Raw genomic sequence first — 18,534 nt, 5'->3', positions numbered from 1 at the left:
CTGTGGGTGGGAGGGAGATGAAACGGTGGGGCTGAACCTGTTAGCTGTATGTGCATGTGTCCGGGACGGGTAATCCACTCCTGCGTACCTACTCCAGCGAAAGTGCGGCCCATAAACCCCACGACAGGTGTGTAGAAACGTCACAGCACACAGTGGCAAAGTAATGAAACCTCTGTCAGCTAGAGAGTAGATAAACAGATTGTGACAGTATGCGGGGACACAGCCGTGAAAATTTACTTGAGACTTACAGACCAACCCAGCCAAACTTCTCATGGTGGTGGGGACCATCAAAGCAGTCGGCTGCTGCTGGTGCAGATGCAGAGAGCAGGATTGGTGGGGTCCACACGTATGTTGTCAAGGTCTGTGGAGATTCACACCTCGCTCCCACATCAGGTGGGGATAGTGGTCCCACCTCTCCGAAGTCCGAGTTCAGATGGAGTTCACTAAGGGGATTTGTTTTTTTAACCAGGGAGGTGGGTGTCGTTCTTTTTGTGTGGCTTCTATGTCACATAGTTCAAGTCAGTTCAGTCGCTCAGTCATGTCTGACTCTTTGCGACCCCATGAACTGCAGCACACCAGGCTTCTCTGTCCATCACCAACTCCCGGAGTCCACCCAAACCCATTTCCATTGAGTTGGTGATGCCGTCCAACCCTCTCTCTTCCTCTGTCATCCCCTTCTCCTCCTGTCCTCAGTCTTTCCCAGCATCAGGGTCTTTTCAAATGAGTCAGCTCTTTGCATCAGGTGGCCAAAGGATTGGAGTTTCAGCTTTGAAATCAGTCCCACCAATGAACACCTAGGACTGATCTCCTTTAGGATGGACTGGTTGGATCTCCTTGCAGTCCAAGGGACTCTCAAGAGTCTTCTCTAACACCACAGTTCAAAAGCATCAATTCTTCGGCGCTCAGCCTTCTTTATTGTCCAACTCTCTCATGCATACATGACCACTGGAAAAAGCATAGGCTTGACTAGACAGACTTTTGTTGGCAATGTCTCTGCTTTTTAATATGCTGTCTAGGTTGGTCATAACTTTCCTTCCAAGGAGTAAGCATCGTTTAATTTCATTGCCACAGTCACCATCTGCAGTGATGTTGGAGCCCAGAAAAATAAAGTCTACTACTGTTTCCCCATCTGTTTGCCATGAGGTGATGGGACCGGATGCCACGATCTTAGTTTTCTGAATGTTGAGCTTTAAGCCAACTTTCTCACTCTCCTTTTTCACTTTCATCAAGAGGCTCTTTAGTTTTTCTTCACTTTCTGCCATAACGGTGGTGTCATCTGCATATCTGAGGTATTGATATTTCTCCTGGAAATCTTGATTCCAGCTTGTGCTTCCTCCAGCCCAGCGTTTCTCATGAGGTACTGTACAGGTACTTGAGTAAAAATACCTAAAGGAAATCAACACTGAATATTCACTGGAAGGACTGATGCTGAAACTGAAGCTCCAATACTTTGGGTGCCTGATGGGAGGACCTGACTCATTGGATAAGATCCTGATGCTGAGAAAGATTGAGGGCAGGAGGAGAAGGGGGCGACAGAGGAAGAGGTGGTTGGATGGCATCATCGACTCAAAGGACATGAGTTTGAGCAAACTCTGGGAGATGGTGAAGGACAGGGAAGCCCAGTGTGCTGCAGACTATGGGGTCACAGAGTCAGACGTGACTGAGCTACTGAACAACAAAATTTTTAGGCTCAGCCTGACTGAAGTGGGGCACCAAGTCAAACCAGCGTGTCACTAATCAGTCACTATGTTCCTCTTTAAAAACCGATCGGCCTCCAACTATGAGTTTCTGTCTGTCATTCAGTCTGACTTCTTTCTCACATAACATATGCAGCCTTTTCTAAGAAGTTTATTGCTCTCTGATCCTTAGAATTATTTGATGGTGCTAATTTGGCTACTTTAGATTTTAGTCAGTTTTGGATGACTGATGTGTCATGCCTTCTGGTTTGTTTTTATGGCTGGTTTGTTTGGAAATCCTGGGTGTGTGTGTTCTTTGTTGCTTCCAGGTTACAGGTTACCATTTCTTTTACAATGAAGAATAAGGTAGTTCAGTTGCATCACCTTGACTTCTGGTGACTCAGCCTTGGACGGCAGACTGTCTGGAGGGCTCGCGGGCCTCTTCCTGGGACAGCCTGTGTAGCTCACTGGTGCGGGCCTGCTGCTTCAGATGGAGAGAGGGCCTTTTCACTGGAGAAGAGTTACTTTTGTAGTATGCAGGTTTACTCATCCTTTATCTTAGCTTTACTTTCAGTCCTTTCACTATCAATGGGGGATGTGTCTCAATCTCGAGACTTTGGAGACAAGGAAATTTGTAACCTATCTTCTGCTTAGGCTCATGGGAGAAAACAGAATTTGCCTACTTTTTTTTTTGTCATTGAAAGAAAAATGACTCCCAGTATTGCAGTACTTTGGGAAACTACATTTCCTTTTAATACTGAAGTACCAGAAGAGTAAGATCGTGTCATCCAGTCGCATCTCTTCATGACAAATAGATGGGGAAACAGTGGAAACAATGACAGACTTTATTTTCTGGGGCTCCAAAATCACTGTGGATAGTGACTGCAGCCATGAAATTAAAAGACACTTGCTCCTTGGAAGAAAAACTATGATAAACCTAGACAGTGTATTAAAAAGCAGAGACATCACTTTACTAATAAAAGTCTGTATAGTCAAAGCTATGGTTTTTCCAGTAGTCATGTATGGATGTGCGAGTTGGACCATAAAGAACGCTGAGCACTGGAGAACTGATGCTTTTGAACTGTGGTGTTGGAGAAGACTCTTGAGAGTCCCTTGGACTGCAAGGAGATCAAACTGGTCAATCTTAAAGGAAATCAACCTTGAATATTCATTGGAAGAACTGAAACTGAAGCTCCAATACTTTGGCCACCTGATGTGAAGAGCTGACTCATTGGAAAAGATTCTGATGCTGGGAAAGATTGAGGGCAGGAGGAGAAGGGGGTGACAGAGGACGAGATGGTTAGATGGTATCATCGACTCAGTGGACGTGAGTTTGAGCAAATTCCAGGAGATAGTGAAGGACAGGGAGGCCTGGTGTCCATGGGGTTGCAAAGAGTCAGACATGACTGGGCGACTGAACACCACCAACCAGAGAAGTGAATTGAAGGGAAAGTCTCTTTTGACCTGATGGTTGGAAATTTGATACATTATTTACAGTACTTTTGGTTGGAGTAGAAAGGTTGGAACAGAAAGCATTTACATGAGAACCAGTGAGTGGTTCAGGGTTTGTTGTTTACTAAGTGGTGCTGTGACCTGGGAGCGCTCTCTGGTCTTCAGTGAGATGTCCTGACGGTAGCAGGAGGTCAAGTGGTGCTGTGGCGGTTACGTTTGCTCCATTCTAGCTTCTTTGGGATGGAGCTGATGATGACCAAGCGTGAAATTTTAGAGATAGTTGTCAGTTTGTGTTTTTGTCACTTTAAAGTTAAACGCAGTCAGTGGAAGAATTTCAACTAGACGTATTATCTGGGGTTTGCCCCACACTTCAGTCACCACCTAGATATTAACTTAGCCTTTTAAAATCTAGAGAAGAAAGACTGGCTTGTTTTCTTTTTAGGCTTTAAAGCAGGGCTTGGCAAGCTTTCCCCAAAGGGCCAGATAGAACAGTTTCAGGCCCTGTGGGCCATGGGATTGCCATTGCAGTGACTCAGCCTGCTGCTCTAGCCAGAAAGCAATGTAGGAAATACACTGGAGTCTGAGGAGTTCCAGCTGTCTGTGCTGGTGACCTGAACGTTTCTCTTCTTGAGATTCTGGATTAGAGAGCTCAGAAAATTCTAAATACTGTGTTGAATCAATCTTCCTCACGAGTACATTATTTGAACATCCCTTAATAACTCATTAAATGAGTTACCAGTGTATAGATTTTGGATATGTGTAAAAGTTGTCAGGAAAACTTGCCAAGATTTGTAATTTTGGCTCATTGTGTGGCTTGTGAGGTGGCAGAAGATGGTAATTTGAGAACTGGGCACTGCTATTCTGAAGGAGGAGAGGACAGACTGTCTTGCATGCTGCCCTGCTGAGGCTCTCGATTGCGTGGAGCTTGTTCAGTTTCCATATGGAGCTTTCCGAGTGCTTGTCATGTCCCAGGAACCGTACCAGCCTGTGTATCTATAAAGACCCATCAGCCATGAAGCTTGCTTTCGACAAGCCAAGTTGAGTGGGGAAGCCAGCTATTTTAACAGGAAACTGTAATACACATTTCCATGGCATGCATGTATGCATATGCCATAATTTATGTAATTAATCCCTTCTTAATGGGCCGATCGCAATCCCTGATTGTCCTTTTGCCTTAGGCTCCATTAGGTCTTGGCACAGTACTGTCACTGATCTCATCTTGATTTAAAATTTTCATATATTGCTTATTATGGAATTTTTGCAATAGTTTTAACTTTTAAAAGTTACATTACAATATATTTTTAAAACTTTGATTAGTAAGCTTTTTTGGCACCCCATAAATTTGCATCCAAAACACATGCCTCGCTCTCTTCGCCCGCTGGCCTGTGGGTTAAATGTTCAGTTGTACACACTCCAGACACTTCGGGAGGCAGGCTGTGGGCTCTGATTCCTTTTTTTGAAGAGAACTGATGTTTGTCCTAACTACCTAGTTAACTCCACCTGACTTCTCAACTCCGGCTCCCCAAAGGCAGTCAGCAGCTAGATCTGTGCCTCCATCTGTGGTTTTCTTATTCTCCACCGGGCTCCTTACTGTCTGCCTTGTGCAGTGGGCGGTTCAGAGCTGGCTGCAGCCTGGGCAGAATCTGCACTTGAGCCTTAGTGTTCCCCTTGTCCTGGAACCTGCCTTTCTGGGCTTCCTCTTTCCCAGCTTCGTTCTGTTTGCTGTCATTTCTTTAGCTTTCTTTTCTTTTTAGTATTTTTCCTTTCCCATGTGTCAGTTACCCTTGAGTTTTACAGTTTGATTATTAAAGTTTTCTTTCTTGTATGTTTTGCTTGGTTCTCTTTTGAGCTGCCTTTGTTGTTTATAATCCCCAGTAACTCCTTGATCTCGTTTTAAATTTCTTTTTGAATTATTTAAACCTATTAAACACAGCTGTTTTCTATTTGGCAATTGATACTTGTAGTATCTGAGAATTTTTTTTTTTTAATTATGGCTGTCACTGGTTCTTTGTACTGTTACTTTAAGGACTTATTATTGTTCACGTGTTTTGTGACTTTTATTAGGAACTTACAGTTGTTACACTGTGTTTGTGGGAATTCTTTGGTGACCCAGTCGAGGGCCCTTTGCTTTAAGAGGCTGAAACAGCTCCTCTCCCAGGTCTACTTTCTTACCAACCTGTGGATTTTCAGGCCACACAAAAAGTGTGCATTCAAGCCAAACTTGGCAGTTTACATTCTTCTGGCTTCATGAAGGGGCCTATGCTCTGAAGCCCTGTCTCATGTTGGTCAGAAGCTCTTCTTTCTGTCCCTCTGCACAAAGGCGCTGACACTGACGCCCCATGTCTCTGGAATCAGCCGTCTTTAGGCCTTACCTTCCTGAATTTGAGCTCTCACTCAGTTCCTGGTAAGAGATGGTCTCCCGTCATTTCTTGCAAGCCCATTCATTTTCAAGAGTTTGCAAAATATTTGTATAGCCTTTTCTGTTACTTTGCAATATGAAGTTTTGGGGTTCTCTCTATTCTGCAATATTGTCAGAAGTCAACCCTATAGCTTTTCAGTTTTTATTTGACTCTGTATTACTAGCTGTGGTCCTTTCCCAAGACCACTTGTAAAACCCTGTTTAACTCCAGGTCAGTAGGATTGTTGGTTGCTAGCGATGGTTGGATTGTGGCTTTCTTCATCCTTATATGGTAGATTAAACAGGGTTGAATGGCCTGACCTGGCCACCGAGACTTCATGGGTAACATTCATTGAAAGGTAGGATTAAATTTTAAACAGTGAATTGAACCTTTAGAGTAGAGTATACTTATGAATTGAGGGTTGCCTGTATGTAAATGCAGTATTGGTAACAAAAGGTTAATAAAAGGTAAATAAGGCTTCGAGGTTTCCTGTGCCCTCATTTGTGTCTCTTAATTATGTAAGTTCATAAAAGGTGGGATTACATGGCATTATTGTTCCCCCCTTTCAGGAAGCCTCATAGAGACAAGTATTATTTCGCATACCTTCTACTTACTATGCCTGTCTTCCAGATTGAAGCATTGGATATCTCAAGTGTAGGGGCTCCCCTAAATGTGTTAGGGTCCTGTGAACCAGGAGATTCATTTAGGGTGAAACTGTGGTGGGGGAGCCAGCATTTCAGCGCCATTCTCTTTTATGTTTCAGGTTAATGCTGATGTCCCTGTACAACGTGAGCATCAATCTGAAAGGCTTGAAGTACATTAGTGAGAGCCCAGGATTCATCCCTTTGCTGTGGTGGCTTCTGAGTGGTAAGGAGGGGTCCACCTGTAGGTTCCTCGTGCAGCTGGTGTACGTGTTCCTCTGTGGCTGGAGGGAGTGGTAAAGTATTAGATGTGAGAGTGGATTATCCCAAGGTGTTACCAGTTTTTTAAGAAACAGATTTTAGATTACAGAAATCTCCCTGGTGTGCTCAGTTATTTCTAGTTCTGTTTCTGAAGTATTGCTTTCAGTTTAGTTGTGATTCTGTGATACAGAGAAAAATTACCTAATAAAACAGCTAGTAAGTGGCAGTAACCCATTCCTTTCTTTGTGAAGGATACAGCACCGTATGTGTTGTCTGTGGCTCTGAACACCAGGTATAGAGAAATCCCGTCATGAAGCAGTGGTGCAGGCGAAAAGTCTGAGAGTCTGCAGTGCTGGAGGTCCATGTACACACACACACACCCCTATATATACACGTATGTATATACACATGCATATCAATATATATATACATGTGTATATATATACACACATACATATCAATATGTGTGTGTATATATAATGTTTTTTATTTTCTTTGGAATAAAAAATTTATTTACTCTTTCTCCTCTTCTTCCTTACCTCCAATTGAACCTAAAATTTTGCCCCCATCTGTTCAGCATAATTTTTAATATATTTTTAGTAGAAACATATTTCATTCAAGTGTTCAAAATAGTTAACTCCCCTTTTTTTTTTGTAAGTCAGATCAGCCTCTATTTTTGAGCTTCAGCTGGTAGTAAATGCTTATTTTTTGGTAACACTTTTTGAGGTATAATTGACGTGCAATAGACTATGCCCGTTTAAGGCAAACAGTTGGTAAGTTTTGACGTAAGTTATACATGGTGAAAGCGTCATCACAATCGAGGTAACGAGCGTCACTGTCACTCCTGAAAGGTACCCTTGCCCCTTGGAGCTCTCCTTCCCACCCCTGTGTTCCTCTTCCTAGAAAATCACTCACTTTCTCTCTGTGTTACAGGTTCGTTTTAATTTCTCCAGGTTTATATAAATGGAACCATGCATTTTGCATTCTTTTTTGCCTCTTTTTCACTCAGCATACTTATTTTGAGAAATCCATCTATGTTTTGTGTATTAGTAGTTGATTCCTTTTTATTGCTAAATAGTAAGTATCCTGTTATGTGGGTAAAGTGCAGTTGCCTTATTTATTCAGCCGTGGGCTGTCCCCAGGTTGGGCTTATTATGAGCAAAGCTGCCGTGAGCACCTTGCATGTCTCTGCGGGGACATAGGCTTCCATTTCTCCCGGGCACATACCTAGAAGGACAGCATCTGGCCTGTGTAGTAGGTGCACGCCCGTTTTAATGAAGTCACCCAGCTGTCACTGCGCAGCAGCGGCGCTGTTCTGCACACGCTCCCCCCGCCCCTCCTCTGCCCCAGCAGAGGGCTAGCGCTGGCTGTGCGTCTTTGTCATTGCTCTCTGTGCTTGTTCTGCTTAACTGTAGATGTTCTGGGGGTGGGGAAATGGTGGGTGACAGACCTCACTTAGTCTCAGTTGAGTCGCTCAGTCGTGTCTGACTCTTTGCCACCCCATGGACTGCAGCATGCCAGGCTTCCCTGTCCATCACCAACTCCCAGAGCTTGCTCAACTCATGTCCACCGAGTTGGTGATGCCATCTAACCATCATCCTCTGTTGTTCCCTTCTCCTGCCTTCAGTCTTCCCCAGCATGAGGGTCTTTTCCAAGGAGTCAGTTCTTCACATCAGGTGGCCAAAGTATTGGAGTTTCAGCTTCAGCATCAGTCCTTCCAATGAATATTCAGGACTGATTTTCTTTAGGATGGGCTGGTTTGATCTCCTTGAAGTCCAAGGGACTCTCAAGAGTCTTCTCCAACACCGCAGTTCAAAAGCATCAATTCTTCAGCACTCAGCCTTCTTTATGGTTCGTCTCTCACATCCATATGTGACTACTGAAAAAAACCATAGCTTTGACTAGACAGACCTTTGTCGGCAAAGTAATGTCTCTGCTTTTTAATATGCTGACTAGGTTGGTCATAGCTTTTCTTCCAAGGAGCAAGCGTCTTTTAATTTCATGACTGTAGATCACTACATTTATGTTATTACTAATTTGTATTTAGTTATTACTAATTTGCATTTATGTTATGACTAATGATGTTGAGCATCTCTTCCTGTGTTTATTTGCCCATCCTGATATCTTCTCTGATTAAATGTCTGTTCACGCTTTTTGCCCATTAAAAGAAAATCAGGTTGTTTCAATTGAACACTGAGATTCTTTGCGTATTCTGCATACAAATCCTTTGTCACATATCTAGTTTGCAGATTATTTCTCCCAGTCTGTTGCTTGCCTTTTCATGCTCTTAATAGCATCTTTAAAGAACAGAAGTTATTAATTTTGGTGATGTTTAATTTATTGTTCTTTTTCTTCTATGAATCATGCTCTTGGTATAGAAATTTTTGCCTAACTGAAGGTCACATGGATTTTTAAAATGTTTTCTTCTATCTTTTTGCATTTCTCCATTTCACATTTAGGTCTGTGATAAATTTGAATTAATATGTATTGAGAGCTAGGACTCCAAGTTGTGTGTGTTCTATTTTGCATGAAGCCACCACCTAGGTGATCCGTCTCCATTTGTCTGGAAGATTTTCCCTGCTCAGCAGGGCCGTGTTTGGACCTTTGCTGAAAATCTGGTGACCTTCTATGAGAGGGTGTAGTTTCGGGCTCTATTATTCTGTTTTGTGGACCCATTTTTGTATCATGATGCCAATACCATACTTTAGAAGAAATCTGTAAGTCAGGTAATGTAACTCCTCCAACTTTCTTCTTATTTGTCAAAGTTGTCTTGACTGTTTCTAAAGTCCTTTGCATTTCCATACAAGTTTGAGGATCAGCTTGTCACTTTCTAAAAAAAAAAAAAATCTTGTTGGTATTTTTGTTAGGATTGTGTTGAATTGACAGCTCATCTTGGGGAGACTTGACATTTTAGCAATACCGAGTCTTGCAATCAGTGAAATAGTGTATACACATCCATCTATTTAGATACCTCTGGGAGAGTAGAGGATCTGACCTTTTCTCTGGCTGCATGTGCCGTGAGCACCATGAGGACGGAAGGAAGGGTGGGCTTGTTGACGCTCATGTGGGACGGGTCACGCTTCCCTCTAGGGGGCGCTCTGGCAGGGCTACTCCCCCTGTGAAAGATGTGGCTTCCCTGAGCGTGCACCCCTTGGTGTGTGGCTGGCCCTGCGGAGCTGAGTCTCGCTGGACCGTGCTGACCCCCTGGATGTGGCTGTTGCTGTGGAGGAGCACTGTTCTTGGTCTTGGACACCGGTGTCTGTGCCTCCTACCAGCGTCTGGTAGACTGCAGTGTGCTGCTTCGTAAACTGCCAGTCAGGTGAAACCCCACACCTTCCAGAGCTGGAAGGAGGTGGCCGGGGGAGGGGGCCATGTTTATAGTGCAGGATGACTCATGCCCACGAGGACTAGAAACCTCACCAAACAGCTTTTTTTCTCTTGAGAATATGAACCAAGGAACCCATAGACTCAGAGGTTGGCCTTGGACTTGGAGGGGAAGGGGTGTCACTGTTGAGGCTGGTTAGTGTGGGCCACATGCAGGCAGAGGGTCCCAGCTGGAGGTAGGGTGGGAAAAGGGCGAGGATAGTTAGATAAGTTCCTTGTGCCCTTTGAGTGCCAGTCACTGCTTAAGTGCTTTATGTGTGTTCACAGATCTAGTTCTCTCAGTACTCTTATTAGGTAAATATGATCATTTATGTTTTGTATATAGGGAAAGTGAGGCATGCAGGGGTGAAGTGACTTCCTCAAGGTCATACCTGGGGGGGAGTCTGGGCAGCTGAGTTCCAGGCCCTGTCTCTCAGCCACTCTGCTGACCTCTGCCCTGCAGGAAGTACCTCTAAGATGGACACTTAGTTCCAAGTGACCTGTCACCTTCCCTTGTCTCCAGATTTGGCGTGGCTCAGCCTGAGAGATGATGTCCCAAAACCACAAACCCTCTCTATTTAAGCTCGCTTGCAGCCAGTGATCTTCCAGCACCTTCTGCCAGTTGTTCTATAGAAAGAAGGTCTTTTCTACCTGTGGTGCTCCAGAAATGTTCCAGGGCCAAGTGAAGGTCCTTCTGAGTTTTGTTTTAATTTAGGCTACTCTAAGAGGTAGCAATATTGCATAGGAACCTGGAATGTCAGGTCCATGAATCAAGGCAAATTGGAAGTGGTCAACAAGAGATGGCAAGAATGAACGTCGACATTCTAGGAATCAGCGAACTAAAATGGACTGGAATGGGTAAATTTAACTCAGATGACCATTATATCTACTACTGTGGGCAGGAATCCCTTAGAAGAAATGGAGTAGCCATCATGGTCAACAAAAGAGTCCGAAATGCAGTAATTGGACGCAATCTCAAAAACGACAGAATGATCTCTGTTCGTTTCCAAGGCAAACCATTCAATATCACAGTAATCCAAGGCTATGCCCCAACCAGTAATGCTGAAGAAGCTGAAGTTGAGCGGTTCTATGAAGACCTACAAGACCTTTTAGAACTAACACCCAAAAAAGATGTCCTTTTCATTATAGGAGACTGGAATGCAAAAGTAAGAAGTCAAGAAACACCTGGAGTAACAGGCAAATTTGGCCTTGGAATGCAGGATGAAGCAGGGCAAAGACTAATAGAGTTTTGCCAAGAACATGCACTGGTCATAGCAAACACCCTCTTCCAACAAAGAGAAGACTCTACACATGGACATCACCAGATGGTCAACACCGAAATCAGATTGATTATATTCTTTGCAGCCAAAGATGGAGAAGCTCTATACAGTCAGCAAAAACAAGACCAGGAGCTGACTGTGGCTCAGATCATGAACTCCTTATTACCAAATTCAGACTTAAATTGAAGAAAGTAGGGAAAACCGCTAGACCATTCAGGTATGACCTAAATCAAATCCCTTATGATTATACAGTGGAAGTGAGAAATAGATTTAAGGGACTAGATCTGATAGATAGAGTGCCTGATGAACTATGGAATGAGGTTCGTAACATTGTACAGGAGACAGGGATCAAGACCATCCCCATGGAAAAGAAAGGCAAAAAAGCAAAATGGCTGTCTGAGGAGGCCTTACAAATAGCTATGAAAAGAAGAGAAGCAAAAAACAAAGGAGGAAAGGAAAGATATAAGCATCTGAATGCAGAGTTCCAGAGAATAGCAAGAAGAGATAAGAAAGCCTTCTTCAGCGATCAATGCAAAGAAATAGAGGAAAACAACAGAATGGGAAAGACTAGAGATCTCTTCAAGAAAATTAGACATACCAAGGGAACATTTCATGCAAAGATGGGCTTGATAAAGGACAGAAATGGTCTGGACCTAACAGAAGCAGAAGATGTTAAGAAGAGGTGGCAAGAATACCTGGAAGAACTGTACAAAAAAGATCTTCACGACCCAGATAATCATGATGATGTGATCACTCATCTAGAGCCAGACATCCTGGAATGTGAAGTCAAGTGGGCCTTAGAAAGCATCACTATGAACAAAGCTAGTGGAGGTGATGGAATTCCAGTTGAGCTGTTTCAAATCCTGAAAGATGATGCTGTGAAAGTGCTGCACTCAATATGCCAGCAAATTTGGAAAACTCAGCAGTGGCCACAGGACTGGAAAAGGTCAGTTTTCATTCCAATTCCAAAGAAAGGCAATGCCAAAGAATGCTCAAACTACCGCATAATTGCACTCATCTCACATGCTAGTGAAGTAATGCTCAAAATTCTCCAATCCAGGCTTCAGTAATGCATGAACTATGAACTTCCAGATGTTCAAGCTGGCTTTAGAAAAGGCAGAGGAACCAGAGATCAAATTGCCAACATCTGCTGGATCATGGAAAAAGCAAGAGAGTTCCAGAAAAACATCGATTTCTGCTTTATTGACTATGCCAAAGCTTTTGACTGTATGGATGACAATAAACTGTGGAAAATTCTCAAAGAGGTGGGAATACCAGACCACCTGACCTGCCTCTTGAGAAATCTGTATGCAGGTCAGGAAGCAACAGTTAGAACTGGACATGGAACAACAGACTGGTTCCAAATAGGAAAAAGGAGTACGTCAAGGCTGTATATTGTCACCCTGCTTATTTAACATATATGCAGAGTACATCATGAGAAACGCTGAACTGGAGGAAACACAAGCTGGAATCAAGATTGTCGGGAGAAATATCAATCACCTCAGATATGCAGATGACACCACCCTTATGGCAGAAAGTGAAGAGAAACTAAAAAGCCTCTTGATGAAAGTGAAAGAGGAGAGCGAAAAAGTTGGCTTGAGGCTCAGCATTCAGAAAATGAAGATCATGGCATCTGGTCCCATCACTTCATGGGAAACAGATAGGGAAACAGTGGAAACAGTGTCAGACTTTATTTTTTGGGGCTCCAAAATCACTGCAGATGGTGATTGCAGCCATGAAATTAAAAGATGCTTACTCCTTGGAAGAAAAGTTATGACCAACCTAGATAGCATATTCAAAAGCAGAGACATTACTTGCCGACTAGCGTCTGTCTCAGTCAAGGCTGTGGTTTTTCCTGTGGTCATGTATGGATGTGAGAGTTGGACTGTGAAGAAAGCTGAGCGCCGAAGAATTGATGTTTTTGATCTGTGGTGTTGGGGAAGACTCTTGAGAGTCCCTTGGACTGCAAGGAGATCCAACCAGTCCATTCTGAAGGAGATCAGCCCTGGGATTTCTTTGGAAGGAATGATGCAAAGGCTGAAACTCCAGTATTTGGCCACCTCGTGCGAAGAGTTGGCTCATTGGAAAAGACTCTGATGCTGGGAGGGATTGGGGGCAGGAGGAGAAGGGGACGACAGAGGATGAGATGGCTGGATGGCATCACTGACTCGATGGACGCGAGTCTGAGTGAACTCCAGGAGTTGGTGATGGACAGGGAGGCCTGGCGTGCTGCGATTCATGGGGTCGCAAAGAGTCGGACACGACTGAGCGACTGAAGTGAAAGCGGTAGCCAACGACCCAACAGTGTCTGTCAGTTCCAGACAGTCACCAGAGGTGGCGTTCTTTGACCAGGGTGGCTTGTTCCTGCTTGAACTGCGGGTCCCTTGCAGTGGGGGGTGGGGCGAAGATGCCTTAATGTCTCTTGTCTCCGCTGGCAAGGTTCCTTGTTCATGATAACAGTAATGGTACTTTTGACACAGTGAGTACAGCCCAAGCCTAATCAGTCTTCTGAAAGGTCATCTTCTTGATGTCCTTAGAGGTATTTGTTACCGCAGGCAGATTGAAAACAAGGTCTGTCAAGCCCAGGATGTTTGTCCCCTGAATTATGTTGAAAATTGCTTCAACTTAAAAGTTGAAATTTGTTACAGAATTTGGTGTGTGTTTTAGGAAGATGAATATATATTTTATTACAGAATGAGAAAACAGAAATATCGTCTGAGAAGCAGTATGTCCTCAGTGTTGGTTGTAGTGGTGTGGCTGTTTTCATAACTCTAGACTGTCATAACTGCTCAGGACTAAGAATTTTAAAACTGTCTTTTTCTGCCCCTTTGCTTTTAGGTAGATCTGCTGTATGATATTGTACTAGAAAATAAGAATCTCTCCTAATTTGTAAGAGAAAAAGATTTAATTACTTCTTCCAGTAAATAGTTCCTACATTTATCAGTTTTCATGTTAGGAAATTTGATATGTTTTAAGGAACATGGATTTTAGGATTCCTTAAACCTGGGGGAAATGACAGCTCTTCTACTTGGGAACTTACCTTTTAGGATCTCCCTTTTCTGATCTGCCTCAAGGGTCTCAGTGTGTATTAAAACACAGTAGTGCCCGAGCCAACACCTGATACAGTAGGTATTTAAATAGGTGTTAAATAGGTGTTTCCCTTTTTACTTTTAATCTAAATCTTTTATGCCATGGTGAAAGCACACTGCCTTTCAGTTTGTTTGACCTAAAGGTAGCAAGTTGCTTTCAAGTTTCCGGACTTCTTTGATCCAGGGTACAAGACAGTTGCTATTTATCATCCCTGACTAAATAATCTCATTTCCTTTAACCTTTGCTGGGTTGCACTTTCCTTCCCTTTATTCAGCTATGTGGCTGGCTTTTTCCCAGGCTTTCTGCAGATTCTTCACATTCCTCTTAAGCCGCAGAGCTGACTTGGACTCTAGCACTTAGCTGATGGGCCAGAGCGAGTGGGGCTGATGGGCGTATGATCTGTAATCGTTAATGTGCACTGGCGTGAAGGCCTCACCTTTAGCTTTCCATGCTGCTTTTTTCTGCTCTTGTTGACAGTGTTGAATAAGCATGTAGGACTCCTGTCCTGCACATATTTGGTTTATCTAAGTGATAGTAAACATTGATAGTTCTGCCCAGTTTGTATCTTTAGTCCAGACCCTCTCCCTGACGCCAGGCTCACTTATCCAACTGTTTATTTGACATCTCCACTCAGCTAACTAAGTTCCCAACCTTTCCCCACCAACCTCTACCATGGCCTTCCGGCTTCAGTTGATGACTGTTTCTAGTTTCTCCAGCCTGTAAAGACGTGGAGTAGTTTTTGTCTCCTTTTTCTCTGACACCCATGTGCAATCTGTTAGGAAATCCTGATGGCCCTACTTTCAGAATACATCCATAGTCTGACCACAGTCCACCACTTCCACGTGGTTTTGAGCCTCCACTGTCTTTTGTTTAGAGGCCTTCAGTCACCTCCCACAGATCTCCCCTAGTCCATCCTCACAGGCCATGGATTAGGAGGCAGGGGGGTGATGGAATAGGTCCTGGACAACTCTCCTCACTGAAAACAGTCAAAATGTTGGGTGAGGTGTTAAAACAAAACAAAAACATTTTAAACTCCTCCTCTGAGCTAGAAAAATAGTAATTATACCCAGAGCACAAAAGCTGAATGAAAGCTGATGGTGGAGAGGCTACTGGGGATCCAAGCTAACTCTGAGGGCATCTATCCAGATGACCTTTAGTTCCTGTGTCCTCCCGGGGCCTGGGGACAGGAAGCAGAGCCCATTCCCACCGTCAGTGAGGAGCCTGGCGGGGCTCCCAGAGGTACTCATGAGAAGGGATTCACAAACCCACGATCAGGGGGGTTTTATCCCACTCCACTCCATGCTTGATAGCTAGAAAAGCACAAACACCCAGTAAGGATGTGAATGGTTTGAAAAGTACAGTCAGTCTGCCCCCTCCCCCGCCCCAAATGCATAGAAGACTCCAGCCGTTGGCTTGTTTCAGACACATGTGGGAAATTTATGAAAGTGATCATTTTCTGGGTTTTGAAGCAGATCTCAATTTCATATGACCAGAACCGTATGGGATATCTTCTTGGACCGTAGTTCAGTGAAGCTCATGGCATGCTCGGGCTAGGAGCACTAGCCTTGACTCAGTTTCTGTAGCGCTGTTGCTTGTGTCTGCTCAGCATGTTCTTCCTGCCTTCTTCCCTGGAGTGGGCCTTTTACCTGGACCCCTGGTTAGTGTCAGTTGGTAAAGAATCTGCCTGCAATGCAGGAGACCCTGGTTCAGTTCCTGGGTTGGGAAGATCTGCTGGAGAAGGGATAGGCTACCCACTCCAGTATTCTTGGACTTCTCTTGTGGCTCAGCTGGTAAAGAATTTGCCCGCAATGCGGGAGACCTGGGTTCAATCCCTGGGTTGGGAAGATCCCCTGGAGAAGGGAAGGGCTACCCACTCCAGTATTCTGGCCTGGAAAATTCCATGGAATGGAAAATTCCATGGGGTTGCAAAGAGTTGGACCTGACTGGGTGACTTTTACTCTCACTTTCTGGTTAGTGTGGGGCCTAGCAGTGCCTCAGTGATGACTGTAGTGATGGGCATGCGACCTGAACCAGACCAGAGTCATCTGCTAGGTATGTTCTAGCTGGAGCTGCTGAAAAAGAGTATTTTTCCCAGTCTGGGCCCTGGACCTATGAGGTGTGACCAGGGCTGCCCTGTGGATACCTGCCTGGCCGCCTAGGGCAGTATATCTGTGCTGTTGGTCATGGCAGCCAGCTCAGAGTGCTGACACAGGGATGCAGGAAGGTGTCCTCCAGTTTGCAGTTGACTTCACTCTGCCCTTCCCAAGGCTTGGCTCTTTACCTTGTTCTCAAATTTTGAGTTACTCCAACATCTTCTGTGAGGAGCGTCTCTTGTTTTCTGGAGTTAGTATAAGCATCGTTTTCCCTTCAGTGAGAGCAGTGTACCTTTGTTCTGCCTGTCTCCTCACTGTGGTTTCATGTTCTCCTTTTCTGAGCACCAGCCACCTTCTGATATTCTTTGTAGTCCCCTGGTTGGTCCACTTGTTGTTGACTGTTTGCCACACGGGAATGAGAGCTCTAAGAGGTCAGCAGTCCTGTTTGGCTCACTGATAACCCCAGGCACCTGTAATCCACAGGACGTGCTCAAAGATACATCTCCAGCCAATGAAGGAAGCCCTTCAGCTAGCATGCAGTGGTCCATCTTCTCACAAAGATGCAAAGCTCTGTCTGTAATTTGGTTATATCACAGAGAATACTTGGCATTTGGGAATATATATTTGGGTTATATGCACAGAGAAAGGCTGAGAGTTTGGGTGCTGGTGAAAGTTAAGTTACATATTTTCAACATTCCTATCAGCCCAATAGATGGCCTTGCAAGAGTCATGATTCTAGTAAGCTACATACATCTTTATTACATGAACTGTGACGATAACATGTGATCAAAAAGCAACATATTTAAGGTCTTTATTTACAAATATTTTCTATATAAATGTTTTATTATGTTGGTTAAATATTTCTCCTAATGCTTTGCATTAACACAGTGTTTAAACTGTTAGTACAGTGGATGTGGTATTTATCTTAAAAAGAAAAAGCAATAAAAATCTCTCTAACATTATTGACTTGACACTTGGCCTTCAGAAGGTCCAGTAGGACAAATCAGTCAACCTTTCCACAGGAGATCAGGGAGTCTGTTCTCTTTGATTAATCAGACCTTACACAACGATTTTAATAGGAAACATAGTTTAAATGTTTGATTTTCAGTTGTTGATGGAATTGAGTGATCAGATGACTACTTTATATCTTGAAGGATGTCAGAAAACATTTGGCTTACCTGGGTCAAATCCAACAAGCTGCGAACAGTTGAAAATTACTGTAGTCTGTGATCAAAGTGTAAGTATAATTAATTCATGGTCACAGTTTAGACAGGGGAGATAGTTGATATAGAAAGATTAGCTTTGGGGACCTTCCTGGTGGCTCAGTGGTCAAGAATCCACCTGCCAATGCAGGAGGCATGGATTCGATCCCTGATCTGGGAAGATCCCACATGCCACGAAGCAACTAATCCCATGCACTGCATTTGAACCTGTGCTCTAAGACCCCGGCAGCTGCAGCTACGGAAGCTGCGTGCCCTAGAGCCCATGCGGTGCGACACAAGAAGCCACTGCAGCGAGAAGCCTGCACAGCGCAGCTAGAGAAGAGCCCTCTGCTTGCCGAAATCAGGGAAGGCCTGTGCAGCAACAGAGACCAGCACAGCCAAAACTAAACAAATAAAATTATGTATATATATGTGTGTGTGTGAGTTTGGTGTGGGGTATGCTCAGTTTGAAGTAACAGTAAAAGTACAGTCTGAAGGAACCTATTCAAGAGGTCATTGGAGATGAGAAACTTGGGGCTCACGTAATGGGCCAGAGGCATAGGTGTGGGAGTCGTTCTTAGAGGAGTGATGAAGCAGAGGCCTGGGGTGTGGAGACTGTCACATAGCAGAGCTGGCTCTCAGAGCTGGGGGAAGGCCTGAGAACCGGGAGCCACCATGACTGCAATTCAGGGGCAGCGTGGAAGGCATGGCTCCTCAGCTGGTTAGCCTGGGGAGGCGCCCGCAGAGCTCCAGTTCTGCTGCATGAGGGACACAGGATTCTTCAGAGCCATTCTTCCAGCTGGGTCAGGTCACAGCCCTCGAAGATGGTCACCCCTGGTTTATAGGGCATGCCACTGTGCTCCCCACAATGCTGAGGCGGCTCAGTTGCTGAGCTGCAGCTGCTGAGTTAGGAGCCACCTGCCTCTCTCTCGTGATGATTCTGGTCGTGTCTGTGCATGCTGGACACTGTGCACGACTTAGGCAGCACCCTAGGTCATGTCCCTTCCGTGGACCATGTGACATCGGGAAAGAGATCTAAACTTCAGCAGGGGCTTTTGTGGGGAAGAAAAGAACTCC

General features: G+C 44.4%; 1 protein-coding gene across 2 annotated transcripts in view; it reads left to right on the top strand.

The window, feature by feature from the left end:
• HSF2BP (heat shock transcription factor 2 binding protein) overlaps positions 1–18,534 on the top strand; it is an 84,871-nt gene that overhangs the window by 44,831 nt on the left and 21,506 nt on the right. For both annotated transcript variants that reach the window (XR_008199255.1, XM_052638418.1), the window contains exon 8: positions 6,291–6,394. Coding sequence is in view for 1 of the 2 variants with exons in the window: in XM_052638418.1 (XP_052494378.1) it covers positions 6,291–6,394 (104 nt within the window). In the remaining variant the exon portion in view is untranslated. The remainder of the gene's footprint in view (positions 1–6,290; positions 6,395–18,534) is intronic.

The sequence above is a fragment of the Budorcas taxicolor genome, chromosome 1 (genome assembly GCF_023091745.1).
Source record: "Budorcas taxicolor isolate Tak-1 chromosome 1, Takin1.1, whole genome shotgun sequence".
NCBI classification, from domain to species: Eukaryota; Metazoa; Chordata; class Mammalia; order Artiodactyla; family Bovidae; genus Budorcas; species Budorcas taxicolor.
Note: the sequence above shows the minus strand (reverse complement) of the source record. Positions and strands in the feature narration are given on the sequence as shown.